We start from the raw sequence: 20,953 nt of genomic DNA on the forward strand, positions 1-20,953 counted from the left end.
CAAAATTGTTCATCCACAAAAATCCCAGATAATGTAGGAGACAAAGACAAGAGTAAGAGGCAACCCAGTTTCTACACTGTTTTGGAATTTCCAACTTTCATTTTGTGTGATAATAAAGAAAATATTCTTAAAAATCAGAGTTGTTCATGAAAAGGAGTTAAATATGTAAAGTTAACTCAAAAATGAATCTAACAATTAGATGAAAGGAAAATAAGAGAAGAATTTCACCAGTGAAATTGTGTTTCTTGCAGAAAGGTGTGTAGTTTCCTGCTCATGGATTCCCTAAGATAGCAATGTATTTGGTTATTTCCCCCTTTGGGTTAATTAATAACATCATGATAAAAATAGCTAGCATGTATTGCTCCAGTACTCTTGCCTGGAAAATCCCATGGACAGAGGAGCCTTGTAGGCTGCAGTCCATGGGGTCGCTGAGTCGGACACGACTGAGTGACTTCACTTTCACTTTTCACTTTCATGCACTGGAGAAGGAAATGGCAACCCACTCCAGTGTTCTTGCCTGGAAAATCCCAGGGACAGGGGAGCCTGGTGGGCTGCCGTCTATGGGGTCGCACAGAGTCGGACACGACTGAAGCGACTTAGCAGCAGCAGCAGCAGCAGCATGTATTGAACCCTGACTATGTTCCAGACTTCCTGAGTCTACCTGCTAGAACTTATTTAGTCTTTTCAAGAAAGTAATATCCTTTTACACTTAAGGAAACTGGCAACATTAGCAATACTGTCAAGAACTCATAGCTAAGAATTGGAGATGGGTTTTAAAAGCAGGCTGATGCTCTATTTTATTTTTTAAAATTTATTCATTTATTTATTTTTGGCTGTATTGGGTCTTAGTCGCAGCTTACGTGCTTCTCTCTGATTGGGGCACACTGACTCAGTTGCCCTGCAGCATGTGGGATCTTAGTTCCCCAATCAGGGATCAAACCCATGTGATCACACCCACATCCCCTGCATTGGAAGGTGGGATTCTTAACCACTGGACCACCAGGAAAGTTCCAGCTGATGTTCTATTTTAATTATAATAATGCACAGCTAACACAACAGCTTTGTCTATCTACAATATGCTCTGTGTGAAGCAGTCGAAGTTTTATCACTGTTATCTCCACCTTGGCTTAAACATTCCACTTAAGATTCTTAAGAACTTTGAAGGGATTCCTATTTCAAGATGGCAGATTGCATACCCACTGCAATCCTCCTGTCTTGCGGGCAGATTCTTTACCATCTGAGCCTGTAATCTCAGCATTCTGCCATTCGGGAGGGGTGGATGGAACTGCCTGTTGGAAGTGGACAAGCATGGGGCAGTTGAGGTGTGGTCCAGGTATTACTGTATCAAGTCCATACAATAACAGAAAACACATTAAAAATACATTTATAACTGTCTAGGCTTGGAAACAAGAAGGGAAATTTTCATTGACCAGGAACTGTTAAGGAATCTCTAAAAGAAGGCACACGTTCAGAAAGCCACAGAGAATCTAGAAGCTGATGCCAAGGACTGAATCCACATGCAATGAATGTAGAAGAACCTGCCATATAAGATAGCCCGGCGATAAGAGTAACCAATCACTCTCCGAGGAAAGCCAGCACCATGAAAAGAAACAGCAAACTCTACCACCGGAAAAACTCAGCCCCCTGGAGGCAGCTAAAAGAGCAAAGACAAAAGGACCTTGAATATTTCATAATCTCACAGATACAAGGCAGTGCCTCCACAATGCGAGAACAGGGATGTCTCGAGGGGGTTTTCATAATGATGAAATAATCAACAAAAAGGCAGGGTAAGTCATCTATGAACTTTGAGACCAGACCCATGATGCTGCTGGAATGGAAGTTGTCTCAAGAATGCAGAGGTAACAGTGCAGAGAGAGGATGACAAGAAGCAGCAGCTGGGGACAGACTCAGGGAATGGCCTTGCAGAAGGGAAGAAGAACCCACACTGACACGAACTCAAGTTTCCTGGACCACATCTCGACTGCCACATGCTTGTCCGCGTCCAATGGGAAGTTCCATCCGTCCCTTCCGAATGTCAGCGCGCTGAGATTACAGGCTTCCCTGGTGGCTCAGATGGTAAAGGATTTGCCCGCAAGGCAGGAGACCTGGGTTCAATCCCTGGGTGGGGAAGATCCCCTGGAGAATGGAATCGAAACCCACTCTAGTATTCTGGAGATTCCATGTCCAGAGGAGCCTGGTGGGATCGCAGAGTCAGACACAACTGAGTGTCTAACATGTCCACTTTCACTGAACTTACACCCCAAATGACATCATCAGAAAATTGTCAAGGAATAACATTGATGCTTCCAAGACACAGTGGTAATGTTTCTTCCCATTTCTTATGGTGCCCCCTGAAGGCTCTCTCCCCAACTTTCAGTGCTTCAGCATCTCTTTTAAGAAATATTTTCCCAGGCTGACTTGGAGGAAAGCTGCCTACCAAAAAGAACAATATGTTATTAACATCAGAATACACCAGTTTCAACCACAACATGTATTTGTAAAGGAATTTACAGCTTGCAAAGCACTTTCCTATGCATTATCTCATCTGAAACTTTACCCTAATATGCTAAATCCCTAGGGTTTATAATCCTAGTTTACAAAAGAGGATACCAAGGCTCCAAGAGATTGTGACTATTGGTGACTAGAACCTGGATTCTCTTGCTTAAGTATCAGTTCTCCATATAGTTCACTGTCCTGAAGTCTGCATTTCTTCATCATGATCTCTGGGGCTTCCCAGGTGGCTCAGTGGTAAAGAATGAATCTGCCTGCCAATGCAGGAGACATGGGTTCGATCCCTGGGTTGGGGAGATTCCCTGAAGAAGGAAATGACAACTCACTCCAGTATTCTTACCTGGAGAATTCCATGGACAGAGGAGCCTGGCGAACTGTAGTTCATAGGGTCGCAGAGTCGGACACAACTTATCAACTACAACAACAAGGTACCATATGTACATCTGAATCCCTTTGCTGTACACCCGAAACTAACAGCATTAGAAATCAACTGTATTTCAATACAAGTTCTTAAAAAGAACCCAGATATAAATGTTTCAGCTCATATCTTGCCTCCTCTTTGAAACATTACTGTCCCTGGATTTAAAAACAGAAACCATTGCCGAAGGTGATGGTTGTGTGATGCGGGGTGGGGTGTGTGTGTTGGGGTTGGGGGCGGCGGTGGCAGTGGAAGCTACCCATTGCCAAGAATGACTTCAGTTCCACCCGCAGGATAGACACAGAGAGCCCTGTGGGTTTCTGCTTCCATTGTTTATTTTTTTTTGCAGGGCTCGTCTCTGTCTCTGATGGGCAATTCCCTAGCAGTGCCTCATGTAGAACGTGATCCCTCACCTGCCTACACCTTCTTCACCCTCTGCTGCAGATCTCGACCCCACCACCGCCATCTAGCATCCCCCCAGGAACCACCTCCCCGGGCCCAACATCTGGTTGGTGCAGCTCACTCCATCAAAGGTCCCGACTACACTCAGGCTCACTCAGCAATCTGTTGTTGTTGTTCGGTTGCTAAGTTGTGTCCGGCTCTTTGTGACCCCATGGACTGCAGCACGCCAGGCTCCTCTGTCCTCCACTATCTCCTGGAGTTTGCCCAACTTCATGTCCACTGAATCGGTGATGCCATCCAACTGTCTCACCCTCTGCCGCCCTCTTCTTCCGCCTTCAGTCTTTCCCAGCATCAGGGTCTTTCCCAATGAGTCAGCTCTTTGCATCAGGTGGTCAATGTATTGCAGCTTCAGCTTGAGCATCAGTCCTTCCAATTAATATTTAGGACGGATTTCCTATAGGACTGACTGGCTTGACCTCCTTGCTGTCCGAGAGATTCTCAACAGTCTTCTCCAGCACAGTTCAAAAGCATCAGTCCTTCAGCACTCAGCCTTCTTTATGGTCCAACTCTCAAATCTGTACATGACTACTGGAAAAACCAAAGCTTTGACTAGACGGACCCTTGTTGGCAAAGTGATGCCATTGCTTTTCAATGTTCTGTCTAGGTTTGTCATAGCTTTCAAATTTCATGGCTGCAGTCACCATCCACAGTGATTTTACAACCCAGAGCTTAACAGTCTGGACTGGAGAATTCCAAAGCCAGAGGCTTAGAGAAGCATGCACTTAGCCGTGGGCACTGGACATCCAGCCCCACCTTGCCTGCCAGCAGACACAGGTAGCGCTTCTTGCAAACTAGAAACGTCAGGATGGCTACCACTCCACAGGGTGCACCTTACAACTCAGGAACATGTCTTTGGAACTGTAACCTCATTTGGCATTTCAGACCTTGAATTTTAGCTTCCTTCTCGGACCCTCCACTCCCTTGCCCTCCGCACATCTTTCCTCATGGGAAAATGGCAAGACAACTATTGCCTTCTGACCAGGAGGCCCGTGGGTTAAAGCCAGTCCTAAGGGTGGACCTCTTGGGAGCACCAGCATCCTAAGCCTGGCATGTGGGTGGATCCCACAGACCCGAGAGGGGAGAGAGGTGCTAACTTTCTCGCTGAGCCACTGATGCCGGAATCGCCAGCCCTGCTCCGTAATTATACCAAGAGTGGGGCTTCTGACTGGTGTGCAAGTTCCCAGGGAGAAGCAGGGCAGGAAATCTGACCATTCAGTGACCACAAACCATTCTGCGCTCTGAAAGCACTGTGGACACCACGCGCCCTCCAGTGTGGGGTGAGAGCTGCCTCTGAGGGGCAGCCGGGGGGATTAACCAGACGGTGAGCACCAAGGTACCTGCACAACTCTTAGGTGCTAGGAATGCCAGTCTCTTCTCTCTCTCTCTGCTCCCCAGCCTCACCCCCAACATCTCCTTCAGAAGATAGGGTTGGGGTCACTTTGGAATTGGCTGGGCCCCTGCGATCTGCCCTTCTGAGCTCCACTTTCTGAGGCGGATGTCGGATGAGCAGGGAGCAGGAGAGCTCAACTTAAATGAGCTGAACATCGCTCAATGAGACAACAAACTGCTGACTTAAGGCAGTTCGACTTAGAATTTTTGGACTTTAAGAGGACGTGAAAGTGATGTGCATTCAGTAGAAACCGTACTTTTGAATTTTGATCTCTTTTTCCCAGGTTGGCAGTATGCATAGATCCTCTCTCATGCTACCCCTCGATCACGATATACTTTCAGCCATTCTCTACCCAGCTATCTATCCAACTTTTCACTTGCAGTGCAGTATTCAATGGGGTTTCCCTGGTGGCTCAGGGTAAAGAATCCACCTGTAAGACAGAAGACCCAGGTTCGATCCGTGGGTCAGGAAGATCCCCTGGAGAAGGGCATGGCAACCCACTCCAGTATTCTTGCCTGGAAAATCCCATGGACAGAGACGCCTACAGTCCATGGGGTCATAAACAGTTGGACATGACTGAGCGAATGAACACACACGCATGCATACAAGCTGATGGAAGTGTTTTGAGCACACTTCAGGTAGACGGGGCTAAGTTGTCATGTTTGATAGTTGAGGTGTATTATTCAGTGCATTTTCAAACTACTATATTTTCTACTTATAATGGATTCATGGGGACCTCAATGAATGGGACAAATGCCACAGTGAAGCTTCAGAGGGGCAGAGGGAGTCCTACTCTGAGCTAGTGGTTCTCAACCTTGGCTGCACATTGAAACCTTCCAGTTCAGTTCAGTTCACTCAGTCATGTCCAACTCTTTGCAACCCCATAGACTACAGCACACCAGGCTTTCCTGCCCATCACCAACTCCTGGAGCTTGCTCAAACTCATGTCCATCAAGTTGGTGATGCCATCCAACCATCTCACCCCGTGTTGTCCCCTTCTCCTCCTGCCTTCAATCCTTCCCAGCATGAGGGTCTTTTCCAATGAGTTGGTTCTCTTGATCAGCTTTTAAAAATACAGATGCCTCTGTCCTGTTCCTAGACATTCAACTTGAGTTGGCCAAAGTTATAAAACAGCAAAGTGTGAGGTAAGAATAGGACAGTAAGCACAAGGGAGAGTCTTCAAGGTAACACAGGAGAGTCTCTTTGGTTCCCTCACCTTCACCAAGGGGCATTCCTGAATAATTGCAGGCCAAGTCACTGGATGGCATGCGAGTGTCTGTCTAGGCCACTGTCATAAATACTTTCCTTCTCTGTGGTAACCAACATGATTGCAAGTGATTCTCTATATGGATCCACTGTAAGCAAAAGAGGCTTTGTGGAATTGGGTATTTAGGAGCTTGAAATACACAAACACATACACACACACACACACACACACTAATCCATAGGAAACATCAATAGATGGATCTGATGTCCAGAATCTAGGACTCCTTAGACATCCCAGAAACTGCACCATATGTCCACCTGCTCCTCCAAGCCTATGAAAAGGTCTGCAGGGCCAGCAATCCCCTCCAGAGAAAGTCACTATTACAGTTTCAGATTTTCTGGGGTACCACTCAAAAAGCCACTTTCTTTCCTGATCTGGAATGAAATCAATTAGGACAGAAATGTAAGAAAACCAAAAAGGTCGGGAGAACCTCCCATGGCCCACTGACCTCTCAGCATTGTTACCATACTGGTCCTCATTTCCCCAGAGTCAGAGCCACGCTGATCCATGACCTGTCCCCTCTCCTCCCAGCCCTTCATCTCCCCAGGAGCCAGAAGTGGTCAGAGTGACCAGTAGTCAAGTCTGGCTTGATGCTCCCTCTGCCTTTCATTCATTTATTCACTCATTCATTCATGCTTCCATCAATCCAACCAACAGTCTTCTTCCCCTGAACAACCCTTTATGAAGAGCCATCTCCCATATTGCACCAGAGCGATCTTTTTTAAAAACAAAAGGCTAACTCTACCATCCCTTGGGCCACCTCCACTGGCTCCATCGCCCTTGGGGTCAGGAGGAAGCTCAGTGCTGGCACTCCATCCTACCCGCTCCCTCCCTTGACACATCACCCCATGCTGCTCTGGTGTGCCCTAGGACCTTGACTGCTTTCAGCTTTTTTAGTCCCTGGTTTCCCTCACCTGTGGCTCAGATGGTAAAGAATCCACTTGCAATGCAGGAGACCCAGGCTCGATCCCTGGGATGGGAAGATCCCCTAGAGAAGGGAATGGCAATCCATTCCAGTATTCTTGCCTGGAGAATCCCATGGACTGAGGAGCCTGGCGGGCTACAGTCCATGGGGTTGCAAAGAGTTGGACATGACTGAGCACCCTCACTTTCACTTTTTTCCCTCACCTGGGGCCTCTTTTCACCTGCCTCCTCACCTGAAACTCTCCCCTCCCCCGTCTCCTCCTCCTTTTACTCACGACTACAAATCACACCACAGACCATCAGAAAACCTCCCACGCTCATGGCTGGGCCCGAGCAAGCCTCAGCCTCCCTATTGGCTGCTCTTGGAAGAATCTCCCTTTCAACTTCTATCTCAGTCTCTGCTCACTCTCTCTCTTCAAGTAAGAGTCACAGACACCGCTGTGCCACAGAAAACATATGATAAACAATGGGAATTCTTCTCCAACTGCTAAAGCCCCCCTTTTTCCCTTCGCAGTCAAAACTCAGACCCACGCTAAGGCTCCATCCTTGACTGTGCCTCTGTCGAGAGGTCCCCCAAGAACTCAGACTTTCTGTAGACAGACGGTAACGTAATACAGCAGTCCCAAAAGCAGATGTAAACACTGCTGGGGGGCTGGGAAGAGAGAGTCCCGATTCATAGAGAGCCAAAACGTTAGCGGGAAACGCCAGAGGATTAGAGTGACAAGCTGAGGTCTCCCTACCAGTAACTCAACCCCAATCCAACTTGATTTCCTAGACTTGCTATTAGACCACAATCTAAAATATCTTTCTCTCTGTTCTCTCTCTCACACACACCGGGAGACAAGAACATGGAATAAATACACTGAAGTTTTCCTGGATGATCACTGGCATGCTAAGAAAGAAAGAGAAAAAGAAAAAATGGGAGAGTGAGTTACGAAAAGCAACTTTTCCCCCATTTTAATCTACAGCCATCAAAAGCCTTAGATACTTTATATTGTGCCAGGGTTTTTTTCACTGGACTGTCCCCAACTAGACATATTACTAGTTAATCTTGTTAGAAATTTTTTAAATTACTACCAAGTCTGAATATTTTCTATTTGCTAAAATGTGATGACTATGTAAATTGTCAGCTGAGTAATTCAAAGAAAGTCACAATTATTGTTTCTCTATAAATCCATACAAATGCTGCTGCTGCTGCTAAGTCACATCAGCCATGTCCAACTCTGTGCAACCCCATAGACGGCAGCCCACCAGGCTCCCCCATCCCTGGGATTCTCCAGGCAAGAACACCGGAGTGGGTTGCCATTTCCTTCTCCAATGCATGAAAGTGAAAAGTGAAAGTGAAGTCGCTCAGTAGTGTCTGACTCTTAGCAACCCCATGGACTTCAGCCTACCAGGCTCCTCTGTCCATGGGATTTTCCAGGCAAGAGTACTGGAGTGGGTTGCCAGTGCCTTCTCCACTATACAAATGGGTGACCTTTTAAAATCTGAAAAACTGTAATTTTTATTTGGCTAAAAACTAATGGATTTCTGTATCCTTTTATGTGATAGAATGTGTAAATAAATAAAATTGAAAATAGAAAGAAAAAAGAAGGGGAAAAAAAAGTCTTAGATACTTTAAAAACAACTCCATAAAGGCAATGGTAAAATGAATTCTAACATGAAAGAATCTTAGATCTGAGCTATGACCTACACGAGAAAACTAATGTAGTTTCTTTTGGAAAAACTCCTTGACTCAAGCACTATGCAGATGTGTTTTTGGAAGGATGGTCCAGGAGAGAAGCAGCAGGCAGAAGCCTCCTGAAAGCTGACCACCTCCTTGTACTGTACAGCACCCATGGTGACTCTGGGGCAGTTCTTCCCCTCTCGCTGTGTGTGGGGCTGTCAGGACAGGACCACACCTTGAGAGGTCCTCCCTGCAGCGGATGCAAGAGGCACTCTGGCTCTACTGGTCCTTGACAAGGTGGAGACGAGGCGCCATCTCCCACTGCGTGTAAACGTGGGATGCGATGCCGCGTGTCATCAAAACTGACAACCCGAGTCACAGGGAGCTGCCAGATCCCGGATCCTGGCTCAGAGCCTGTTGGCAGCAATCTCAGGAGTCACTCACCAAACCCTGGGCTTGCTAAAAGCAGACCTGCTCAAGCTGTCTACACTTGTTTTCCCCCCATCACCCTGCCTACAAGGACTCCTCATTCCCCCAAACCCCCAAAGCCTCCGAGGTCCTGGCCACTCATGTGCCAAGTACCAACACAGCTTGCCCCACCCTGTGGCCCGTTTCTTCGCAGGTCTGTCCTGACTCCCAGCTAGACTGCAAGGCTCTTGAAGGCACTACCTAGCCTTCCTCCTCTTGGGAATCTACAGGGCACCCAGGTACCCAACAGGGTCATTAAGGAGAGGCAGGAGGCCCCCTTCAAATTACATTTTTGTTAAGCAGACAAGAAAAATATCCAACAGATGTGTTATGTTTTTTAAAACCCCCCTTCTAAATTCCAAAAGAAGTCACTTAATAAGGACCTGATGTCTGTTCTCTTTCTGCTGGTATCTGGACCGATTAAAAACAGGATGTGAAGAAAAAAAAAAAAAGTGCCGAGGAGCTCATTGAGCAGGAGGGACTCCTAGAGGACAGGAGTGGACAGTAGGTGGCAGTCTGTCCCTGTGTCAACAGTGGTCACAGACAGGACACAGTGCAGCCTTGAGAAGAGGCTCTGAAGAGCTTCAGGCGGACGCAGTTCCCCTGCCTGAGCCAACAAGAGCCAAGAGCAGGGTGACTGCTGGAAAGCACACTCGTGAGCATGCACACCTATACATCCGCCCAGACCCAACGCCTGTACAACATGCACCTTCCGCAAGCTCTCCCCGGGAAGAACCAAGAGCCCATCACAACTGGCTCTAAGCATCCCTCACCTGAGGCTTGGCCTGGCCCAGGGAATTCAGGGAGGAGAAGACCACTGTCCTACAACAGAAGAGAAGACCCTCATGGATCCTCCAGCCTGCTGCTGCTCAAGAGGATTCCCTATCATTACTCGCATCAACAAACAACACTCCAGCCAGGAGCCCTGCGTTTGAATGTCCAAGCTCAGCCCGCCCCTCCCTGGAGCCCAGTGATATGAGCCAAAATATGTTTAGTATATGGCATGTGGTCCATTGCCCTCAGCAGCTCCCAGACCCTGGAGCTCAGAGCTGCAGTGTTGCATCTCTGCAGCTTCTCCAGCATTGAGCACACGGATTGGCTGCATTGGCTTCTGCCATGCATAATCTTTGAACGTGTTTTCATTAAGTCTAGAGACGTTGTTGTTGTTTAGTCGCGAATTCCTACTCTTTGTGATCCCAGGGATTGTAGCCCACCAGGCTCCTCTGTCCATGGCATTCTCTAGGAAAGAATACTGGAGTGGGTTGCCATTTCCTTCTCCAGGGGATCTTCTCAACGCAAGAACTGAACCTGAGTCTCCTGCATTGGCAGGCGGGTTCTTTATGGCTGAGCCACCTGGGAAGCCCCTTAACTCATGTGCAGTGACACCCAATTCTTCTGTCATGAAAACCCATATTTGCAGAAGGACTTGGCAGACTAAGACAGGGGAGGGCAGAGGGGGTCTCTAAAGAGAGCAAGAACAGCCCTTCCTGGTGAGTAGGGAGTAAGCTTCCCAATCTCAGCCTCGGGACAGGCCAAAATGGGACACAGGACATGACTCTGGACCCATGGAAAGGCACGTCACCTCTCAGAGCCTGGCCTCTCACCGCTGGACTCCCCGATGACCTGTTGTGCATTCACTCACCCAACACATGTCAAGGGGTTGGGGACACAGAGATGAAAAGATCAGATCCCTTACTTTGCAGCGTTCATCTTCTAGCGAGAAGACAGGGGTGTAGGAAGGATGCCAGGAGAAAGGAATGGTGAATCAAAGATGTGAAAAGTGTTAGTGTTAGTATTTCAGTCATGTCTGACTCTTCGAAACCCCATGGACTGTAGCCCACCAGGCTCCATAGTATTCTCCAAGCAAGAATACTGGAGAGGGTTACCATTCCCTTCTCCAGGGGATCTTCCCAACCCAGGGATTGAACCCAGGTCTCCTGCATTGCTGGCAGATTCTTTACATGGTCTGAGCCACCAGGGAAGCCCCAGAATGAAAGTGTTAGTTGTTCGAAAAATGAAAGGTTGAAGAATGCTTTCAATATCCCTGGTGGGGAAGGGAGAGCCTTTTAAGTCCAACACACACACAGAATTACCCTCCACAGCCATCGCAAATTCAAGAACAGAGGTATATTTCTGCCACCGATATCCTCTTGTGATCTGAGGACGTTTCATTCTACACTGAAGCCATACTCATTAATCCATCCATCCAGGCCTTTCTAGTAAACCTCAGTTCCCATCATTAGTGACGTGCCAGGAAAGGTTTAGAGGATCATCGAAGCCTCCGGGCCCTTCAGTCTCCACGGAGCACAGGAGGAAAGTGGGACCTGATGTAGAGCAGAGACTCCCCAAACTGTCAGAGGCAGAGTCTGGGGTCCCTGCTCATGGTTCAGGATCTTTCTGATTTTGCTCACCTAAATCAGCTGCCCATTTTATCCCACATAAACCTCTCCTGATGCTTCCAACTTCCAATCCAAGACCTGCCACAAATCTGGCAAGCTTGCTCTTCAGCACTTTATAAACATGCTCTCCTCCATATGTTCAAGAACTTATCTGGCGTCACATAACTTCATTTCCTCCTCCACCCCCTCCGCATCTCTGCACATAAGTCCTCCAAGAGCACCAGGGATACCCAGAAATCCCCAGGCAGAGGCCACGGGGAGGCTTGGGGAGCAGCAGAGTCACGGAACGTGTGAACTGTCACGATTGGCAGGGGCCTTTTGACCTTCCAATGAATCCAACTCCTTCTTTTTCTGCAAGAGGAAACAGAGGCCCATGGAGGGAGGATGGTTTGCTCAAGGTTGCACGGCTAGTTTGAGCCCTTCTCAAGGAGAGGTGCCCTGGAGGAGGAAATGGCACTCTACTTGAGTATTCTAGCCTGGGAAATCCCACAGACAGAGGAGCCTGATGGGCTACAGTCCATGCAGTCAGAGAGAGTCAGATGTGAGAGTCAGATGTGATGGAGCTGCATGCAATAAGAGATGAGATGAGCTGTTCAAGGAGGAACAAGGTGGGTATCAGGAGGGCTGGGGTCCTTCCTATCCTGGGACACACGTGTTGGGAAACAAGTGGTTCCCAGAGCTGTATTTTCCCTCCTGGACCCAGTGAAAGCACGGGATGGATGAGCCCCATCAGGAGGAGGTCCACTAGACACAGAATGGAAATAATCCCAGACTAAGAACTTGAACTTTATTCCCTAAGGGACGATCTGGAGCCAGAGGGGGAGGATATTTTTAAATGCCAGGGGTTCAGGCCTAAAAACAGAGAGAACACAGAGCGGGGGAGGGGGCGCAAGACCCAGCTCTCTGTCATAAAAATGATAATAATAGGGCTATTACAAAGAAGAAAGCATCCCCCTACACATGGAACATCGTTTTAAACAAAGCGAACACGAATCTTTTGAGCACCCACAATTGCACAGGCATTAGGTGAATGCTGTATATTTACAAGCACATTGTAAACACCTTTCAGCAACAGAACAAAGTCATTCTCATTCATCACTTTGAAAACGTGTGTATGGTAATCGTGATGGGAAAGTCAGTGGAGGGAGAAAAGACAAGAGCCTGAAGTCACACCCTCCAGGGATGGCCATATGTACCCTGAGAACCTCTTTGGCTCCCCTACTTTTGTGACTGCCCAGAGAAGGGCATGCAGCAAGCAAGTGCCAGGGATGGGGGACCCTACAACTGCTCTGCTTTGCATCAAGCAGAGCCTGGGGACCCCAGTCTTTGGCAGCAACTTCTGCCTTCAACCTCTCAGCAAGAAATCTATGTTTGGTCCCAGTATACATGGAGGGAATTCCCCAGCCCTTCAGGGACTGCGGGGTCTCCAAATTCTGAAGAGCCCTCATGTTGTTCTTTATCCTCTTTCACTCTGACTTTGTGTAACCCTCATCACAGGTCTCAAGGACGCTGGGACCCACCACCTCTCATGGGAGAGTAGATCAAAACCAGATGTCTGACTCCAATCTTATAGAGTTTGCAAGGAGGCAATTGTGGCTTAAATCAATACCCCCATTCTGGAAGGGCAGATTCCCTTGTCAGCAGGATGGAAAGTGCAGGGAGAGGGCGAAAGGAGCTCAGACAGACCCAACACGCTTTCCAGCAGGTGGCCAGAAAGCCTCAACATTTGTCTTGCAGGTGAAAATGAACCTTCCTGTGGATCAGGCTACCCTGTGGGGTGACAGGCTTTGCAGGGGATATCAAGCAACCCCCACCTGGATGACATCATGGAATGCAGAAACAGAATCTGAGTGGCAGGTGACGGACTTGAAATGGCCACTGGTTTCAGGCTACAAAGTCAGCACATGGAGATCTTAAGCAGACCCCTTAACCTCACATAACCTCAGTCTCCCTAGCTGCAAAAGAGATTATTTTGGGCTCTGAGATAACACCATGCGATATTTGCAGTGATGCCTGGTGTCCAGCAAGTACTTAAACATTAACTATCGCCCTCATCAATCATTCTCAAAGTGGGTACTTCTCATAGGCAAAATCACTGATTCTAACAGGCATTCACATGGATGCTGGACGAGTAGCATCCGGTCTACCAGAAAGCCAAACCCCACCCCTTCCAGCTCTGTACACACTGTGCATGCAGAGCCAACTTCAAGAACGTTCTTGGCCAAAACAAGATGCTATGACAAATTCTCCGCAAGCTTTTCTGCCTTTGACTCAGCCATTTCCCAAAGATTAAAAAAAAAAAAAATGGGAGCTCATTGAGGATTCGCCAAGATGCACTCCAACCAAAGCACAGTAGTGCCGATGAAGGAAGAGCTTGAAGCTACTGTAAAATCCTCCGATGGTGCAGCTGGGATGGACTTTGCGATCCTCTAGTTCAAGCTCTCCATTGACAGATGGGTACATCCAGGCCTGGGTCACAAAGCAACAGCTGACTAGTGACTGGCAGCAAGCTGGTCCCCTACCTCCAAGTCAGCAGGCTTTCTGCTACCCTGGGCTGCTTAAGATGACCTTGGCCTGGGAGTCTTTGAGATCAGTATGGTCTTGGATAAGCAAGAATCTCAATCCTTACAAAAATCCCCGACCAAACAAACCCGCAGGAGGTCTGGGATTCAACAGACACCTTTTCTGGAGATGCTGCTGAAAAGTGAGCCATCACAACAGACCACACCAAGTTTCACTTCAAGATCCTTCTTCAGGGAAACCATACAGCCAGCCAGAGGTCAGTCCTGGGAGGATACCCAGAGACAGACAGCCTTTGGGGGTTTCCAGTTAAGACTGCTTGAAAAGGACCATGACACAGATGTGGACACAAAACAGCCCATGCGTTTTCACCACCCAGGAGTGGGTGCACACTTAGTCCCTTGGTGTTTTTAGGTAGAAGGAAAGGCTGATGTATGGAAAACTATCAGCAACAACAAGAAAAGACTTTTAAGATCTTGGTCCATCTACATATGCTTTCATAGGTTCTAAAGCGAGTCTTCTGGAAGATTTCCTTTGTCCAGCCTCGATCTTAATAGAAATCTGTTCAGGCAAGAATGAGGCTCCATCTGTACCGACCTCATACTTCCTAAAAGCTCACACATCCTCCATCCCCAGATACAAATGATCTGGAAAAAAAAAAATAAAGCTGCTCCCAGCTTCTTCCACAAGCTGGCTCTTCTGCAAGACACAATACGATCCCCATTCAATCTGAGCCAGGCACCCACATGCCTGCCACCCACATCACAAGCTCTAGGAATGCTTCCTGCCCACCCAGGGCCCCTCCTATGCCCCCATGCCCCCACCCCATGCACAGCCCTATCCTCCTCTCTTTTTGCTCATGCCTATCCACGTACAAAGTACATCCAGAGCCCTTATCATCAGCGCCCCTGGGTCTTAGGCTGGTCTCCAGTTGATCTGATCCTTCTCCAACAGACCCAATTTTAAAGAAAGCTAAATCAAAAACCCTAGCAACGATCACTAGCTCAATGTCCCCACCGCCAGAAACTGCCTGCCTCATTAAAGAGTAAAACAGCAGCTGGGGAAGGTTGGGAAGCAGGGTGGTGGGCTCATTCCAGCCAACACGTGGATTTACATTCCTCGCAGTTAGGGAGGGAGTGCTGTAACTGCTCTGGGAAGGGTCTGGAGAAGCCTGGAGCAGAAACCGCCTGCTCCATTAGCTCTCCTGGATGGAGGGGCCGAGGGGGAGGCCTGCACATCTGATCCATTGGGGCGGGGAGCTGCGGAGATGGGAAATGTTATGTAATTAAACTCTGCTGGCCTGTCCCGCCTGGGGAATGTGAGCACCATCAGCAGTGACCTCTTCCAATCAACTTAATTGGCCCAATCTCGCCAAGAAAAGCAACGGAATTGGTTTAGTGCCTCATGGAAATAGCTTAGCTCCTGACTATTTATGGCCACTGAACTCAAGGATGGGAGCCTGACTCTGCGCCAGCAGTTGACAGCGTGTGCTGACTTCTGGGAGGACTCGGAGGCTTGAGTGGGTTTTCTGGCCCCTCTTTCTCTGGTCTCCATTTTTGTCTCTGGGGAAAGTGGGCCACGCCAACTTGCTGAACTGGGTGTCTGCCGTATTGCAGATCCACAGCCCATGCCCCCCAGGATCCACAGCCCAGAGAAAAACCGCCCTTCACGGCAACCCAGGACGCCTGGACTTTGCTCCTCTTTAATTCTAACATGCTAAAAAACAACGACTACTTTCTATGTTCTCAAAATCACATTTCTTTTGGCGTCATGGTCCGCAGCAAAGGAAAACGTCTGTCTCAGATCATTACTAACGTTGATTTGTGGACCACCTTTCTTCTGAATCCTCCAAAGACCTTTTAGGAATACAGCTCACCATCAATAATCTTCTAGGCTTGGCTATCTCCATTTTACGGATGAGTAAACTGAGGCGGCCACAGAAAGTTCTGTTTGCACAGTGGATGAACAGCAGACACTCAGTGGACATAACATGTACTGTAAAGAGAAAGAGGTTCAGGACCCGTCTTTGCAATGGTTCACATCCATGCTCGCGCCTGTATTCAAATCAGTGTCATTTCCAAGTAAGGCTCTGTACCGCTAAACACACCAAGGTTTGACGTGGCGGGCGGTGGCCGGCGGGGGCGGGGCGGGTGGGAGCAGAGTGAACTTTCCTCTCATTGAGTCATAGCAGACAATATCATTTTACACAAAGAGAAATAAGAAAGGATCAGAGAGATTAGAGAACTTTCCTGAAATCACCCTGCTCCAAAGTGGCAGAACTGGATTGGAACCGAGGCATTCCCAATGGGAAGCCTTCCATCTCCACCACACCATCCTCTCACCGCTGCGAGAGCCTTTGCCCAAGGCTCAGACTCTGTATCAATCCTCTTCCAAAGAGTAATTTCCTCTACAGATAAGGTAGAACCTCAAAATGGCACACCTGTCATTTCAGGAATTCAAAAATGTCTTGAGTCTAATACAAGAGGTTTGTTTATGCCCTTTCAGCAACAGACTTTAAAAAGGAGGTTCTAGGTCAGCAGGTGTGCAGCTAGAGCACACCCCTCACCCTGCTCCATCCCAGTTACCTCCCCAGCTCCTGCTGGTATGAACCCAACCAACATCACACTCCCTGCCCTCCCCAAATGCTTCCAAACCCTCCTTTTAACTGTACCTTTCAAACTTTTATCCACACGATACACATCTGAACGTCCGAGATGATTTGCATCCTTCCTCGGATGGATGCAACCCTTCTTTTAACTGTACCTTTCAAACTTTGATCCACACGATACACATCTGAACGTCTGAGATGATTTGCATCCTTCCTCGGACCCAAAGAATTCCTGCAAAAACATACATCCCACCACCCTCAGCAGAGCCAGAACATACACCCTTCTGGTCCTCCAGGCTAGGCTCCTCCCAGGTTCTTCACTCCAGCCCTGCAGTGTGTGTGCACCGTCAGCTTTCCACTCAGCTCAGAAGTCAGCCGAGACTAACACTCCCAAGCTGCATCTTCCTTGCATCTTCCTCCTGATCACTGCCTCACCCTTATGCAGCCATACACAGGAAGCCTCATCCCTGCTGTGCTCTCAGAGACTCCACCCTCAGGTGTATTAGGACCTGCATTCTGACAGAGCTTGCTACCCTCTCCCATTCCCAGCCCACACTCCCTGCAAGAAACGGTAACAGCCCTCAGCTGCCTTCTCAACACACAAAACTATCCATCATCCCTATCTTTCTACAAAACCACAGATTATATTTCAAGTCAGCTTCCCTTCTCAGACCTCCGAGATCCATAAACATCGCTCAAAACTGAATTACAGTTCTTGAAGAAACCTCTAGCACCGAGCTCTCCTGGTTCCTCCTGGCAAAACTTCAGGAGTTGGCTGAGCCCTGGGAAGAATTTTTCATGGCTCTGGGGCACCATGCCATGCCCCAGAGCCCAGGAATGGGCTGAGCCTCCAGCGGACATTTCATACATTTTAATTGATGATCAATAATAATTGGTGATGGTGAATTCCTTTATTAAATTGAAAAACCCATTATAACCATCATACAACATGCATCCCCACCACTAGGCATGCAAAGCACATTTCTCTGCTCACTCCAATCTTGCACGCACGTCCCCACCTTGTGCCAACACACAGAAGACTTTTCCCCTTAAATGTGCATCCCTCACCCTAAGCCTTCTCCAGTCCCCTCCAGTCTGGGGTGAGGGATGCAGACGAGGAGAAAGCGAAAACCACTCCAGGCATTTTTTCTGCAGATGCCCCATCTCTCTAGAATAAGTGTTTGAGCCCACACTTTCCTGTTCCCCACAGACCCCAGTGCCATTCCAGCCAAATTCCCCAGGACTCATTCACCAAGTTCATACTCTGATCTTCGCAGATAATACCCCACTCCCCATCCCTTTGGTAACCGGAAAGCGCCTAGCCCAACCTTCCACACACGTCGCATCTCCCCCCAACCCCGGCCGCCCTCCCATACCACACCCACTCCGTGTGTCTGCGCAGGCACGCACAAGCCATCTGCTGTAACACACCGTACCTCTCTTTCTGCTCTGACACTCTTAGCGGGCACAGATTTCTCATTAGTACACCTATGTGCTCACATGCTCTCACCTGCTGCTTGGCAGCCGTGTGCCAGTGAAAGAGACCCTCAGAAACAAATATCTCCACCTGCACACTGAGTAGAGGGAGCGCCAGCACTCTGATTTTCCAAACAACCTCCTTCCCTGACCAAACAGCGCCCAGGGTTCCCCGATGGCCCTCCATAGGACCCAGATCCTGTTAGCCCAGAGCCAAACCCTCCACTTCCAGCTACAAAACAGTCCACAGCTGCACAAACCCGTGCGCGCTCCTACTGCAGCCCCGCAGACTTCCTTCTGTCCCCCAACACTATTCAGAGTCCCCTTTCTTACCATCTCCCCCTCTTCTAAAGCCATACTCAGTCCTGAGCGTTAAAGGCCAACGCAGAAGCTGTTGGATTTTCTCCCCTGAATCCTACCCCTCCACCTTCTTTGTGTAAGGGGGTGGGGGGGAGGGGGGTTAAGTGTGGGCAGGCTGAGGACATCGGTGAATTTCTGAGCGCTGGGAAAACGGAACCAACGGCAAAGTTCCCTCGCGTTACAACTTTCTGCATCCTGACGTTTGGAACGGTGGGTTGAGATAGGCTCTAGGTTCTGCAGGGTGGAAGGGGGTATCTTTTTAGTAAAAAGCAGGTCTCCCAGCACAGTCGGTAAGCGGCTGAGTCCTGGGGTGACACCCACCCCCTTTTAGCCCGCCCCCACCCCACCCCACCCCACCCCACCCCACCCCTGAGCCCCCGCCCCCTGCTCGTCGCGCACATAAACAAGTCCAAGGCGCGCAGTCGCCAGCTCTCCAGCTCGGAGCTCTGCGCTCCGGATGCCTCCCGGCAGCTGCCTGCACTCAGACCTCTGACCCTGCCGCCAGAGGTCGAGACCAGGAGGCCTAGTTCGGAGTTTCCTGCACCTGGAAGCTCCCTGCCAGGGATCCAGCGAGAGGGATCCTAACTAGTCAACAGCCCCCGCCCAGTTCGGCGCACGGGTCTCCGTGCCTTTGAGGAACGCAGCCGCCCAACTCCCCCAAAGAAGCAGGGTCTCCTCCGCGCACCCACTCGCGCCCGAAAGCCACCAGGACTGTCCCCTCCCCCACCCAGCCCCTCCTTTCCCGAACCTTCAACTCCCAAACCTCCCAAATTTCCTTCGGAGTGTGACTTGGAGCTCTGGGGCCACGGAGCGCTTTGGTCCTTGGTAGGGGTGGGGGTGGGGGAGTTCTGAAGTCCGACCTAGATGCGTCGCGCCCCGGGCCCCCCAGCCTCCCAGCACCTCCGATTCCTAGAGCTGGCCGGGAGGAACCGGACGGACTCCCCAAGGATCGCCAGGCCCCCCGCGCCCTCCGCTCCCCGGCGGGGACCCAGAGGCGCGGGCCGCGCGCGCAACTCCGACATCGGCGGCGCAGAGACCCAGGGTGGGGTGGCCACCGGCCTGCACGAGCCCCGGGGTGCAGGCTTGTTTCCCAGGAAGCTCTGAGCGGAGGTAGGGGGACTCCTGCAGGTAGCCGCGCCTCGAGGAGTCTCAACTCCCCAAACTGAGAAGCGTCTCTCCAGGTCCGGAGCTCCACATCCCCTCCCCCAGCCCCGCCGGGGCCCAGAGAGGGAGGAGAGTCGAGAGCCCTGCGCCGCGGCAAACCCGGCGCCGGGGGCACGTGCGGGGAACGGCGGCTGCTCCCTAGCCTCCCTGGATCCGCCTGCCACCCCCTTTGTTACGGGGTGCGCGGGGAGCTCCTCTGCGCGAACAGACGGGTGTGATGATGAGGGGCTGGCGGTTCTGCCGAAGCCCTTCCTTGCCCTTCCGTCGTCTCCCTTTCCCCTCGCCTCCGCCCCCCATTTCCAATCCTGGTCCCTTAAACCTGATCACTTTCCCAGATATTGGGCGGTTTCTCCGGCGGCAGCCGAGGGACGGGAGAGAGGAGGTGGGGAAGAGTGAGTGTGTGTGAGTGTGTATGTGTGTGTGTGTGTGTGTGTGTGTGTGTTTGAGTGTGTGTATGTGTGTGTGCGCGCAAGGGTAGCTGTGATCTCGCCATGGCCTGGGCAGATCCCGGCGTAAACTTCGGGAAGACCAGAGCAAGGGAAAGTGCGGGAGCGCAGCGCAATGGGGTGGGGGCGGGGTGCGGAGCCGGGGCCCCGCGCGGGTCCCCCAGTCCATCCCCCTACCGGGCCCCCGGGCCCCTGAACCTGCCCACCCAGCGCGCCCGCCTCCCCTTACCGTGGCAGAAGTAACCATGGCATCCGTGTGACTGTTTCCAGGGACGTCGACATGAAGAGAAAGGTGGACGCGAGCTCGGTCATCCAAAGTCTCCCCCACTCCGCTGCCGCCACCCCCCAGCAGGGGACAAAAAGACCAGGAGAAAGAAAGGCGAGGGAAGAAAGTAGTTGCGCCGGGCTCACTCGGGGGCCGCGCGCGGAGCTGCTCGGTAGGGAGAGGAGCCTTCAACTCTGAGTCCCGCGAACATAATCTGCGCGGTTATAACCAGCCAACCCGGCCAGATGGCTCCGCGCTCAGCGCCTTAACCCCTTCGGCGCCGCGCCGCCCGCCCCCGCGCGCCGCCCGCCGCGCACGCCTGCGCCCCAGCGCCCCTCCAGCTGGGGTCCGGGGCCAGTGAGAGGACTGGGTCATTTCCCATAGCCGCTCTTAAAGAAAAATACCCCCAACTTTCAAGGAATGTATGCTTAGGTTTGCCCCCTCGATCTCCCTTTTAGATATCCAGGAAAAAACAAAAACGAGATATTCAACTTTTCACTACACTTCACACGTTCATGCCTTCAGCTTGTCTTATTTGTTCCTTTTCTTGAAAAAATTCTTTTTGATCTTCTTTTTGCTTTTTATTTAAGGTTTTTCTTTACAAAGCGG

The 20,953-nt window shown here is 50.2% G+C and overlaps 1 protein-coding gene across 3 annotated transcripts in view; it reads right to left on the reverse strand.

Annotated features, from left to right (window-relative positions):
• NTF3 (neurotrophin 3) overlaps positions 1 to 20,706 on the reverse strand; it is a 76,870-nt gene extending 56,164 nt beyond the window's left edge. The window contains exons 1-2 of one of the 3 annotated variants that reach the window (XM_086404256.1): positions 20,309 to 20,706; positions 16,789 to 16,865 (exon numbers count right to left, since the gene is read on the reverse strand). Coding sequence is in view for 1 of the 3 variants with exons in the window: in XM_086404255.1 (XP_086260381.1) it covers positions 20,309 to 20,326 (18 nt within the window). In the remaining 2 variants the exon portion in view is untranslated. The remainder of the gene's footprint in view (positions 1 to 16,788; positions 16,866 to 20,308) is intronic. The other 2 variants (XM_086404257.1, XM_086404255.1) reach the window with 2 other exon arrangements.
• Between the last annotated feature and the right edge of the window lie 247 nt (positions 20,707 to 20,953).

This window comes from Bos grunniens, chromosome 5, assembly GCF_055505025.1.
Source record: "Bos grunniens cultivar Pamir isolate PY7600 chromosome 5, Bosgru_T2T1.0, whole genome shotgun sequence".
Taxonomy (NCBI): domain Eukaryota; kingdom Metazoa; phylum Chordata; class Mammalia; order Artiodactyla; family Bovidae; genus Bos; species Bos grunniens.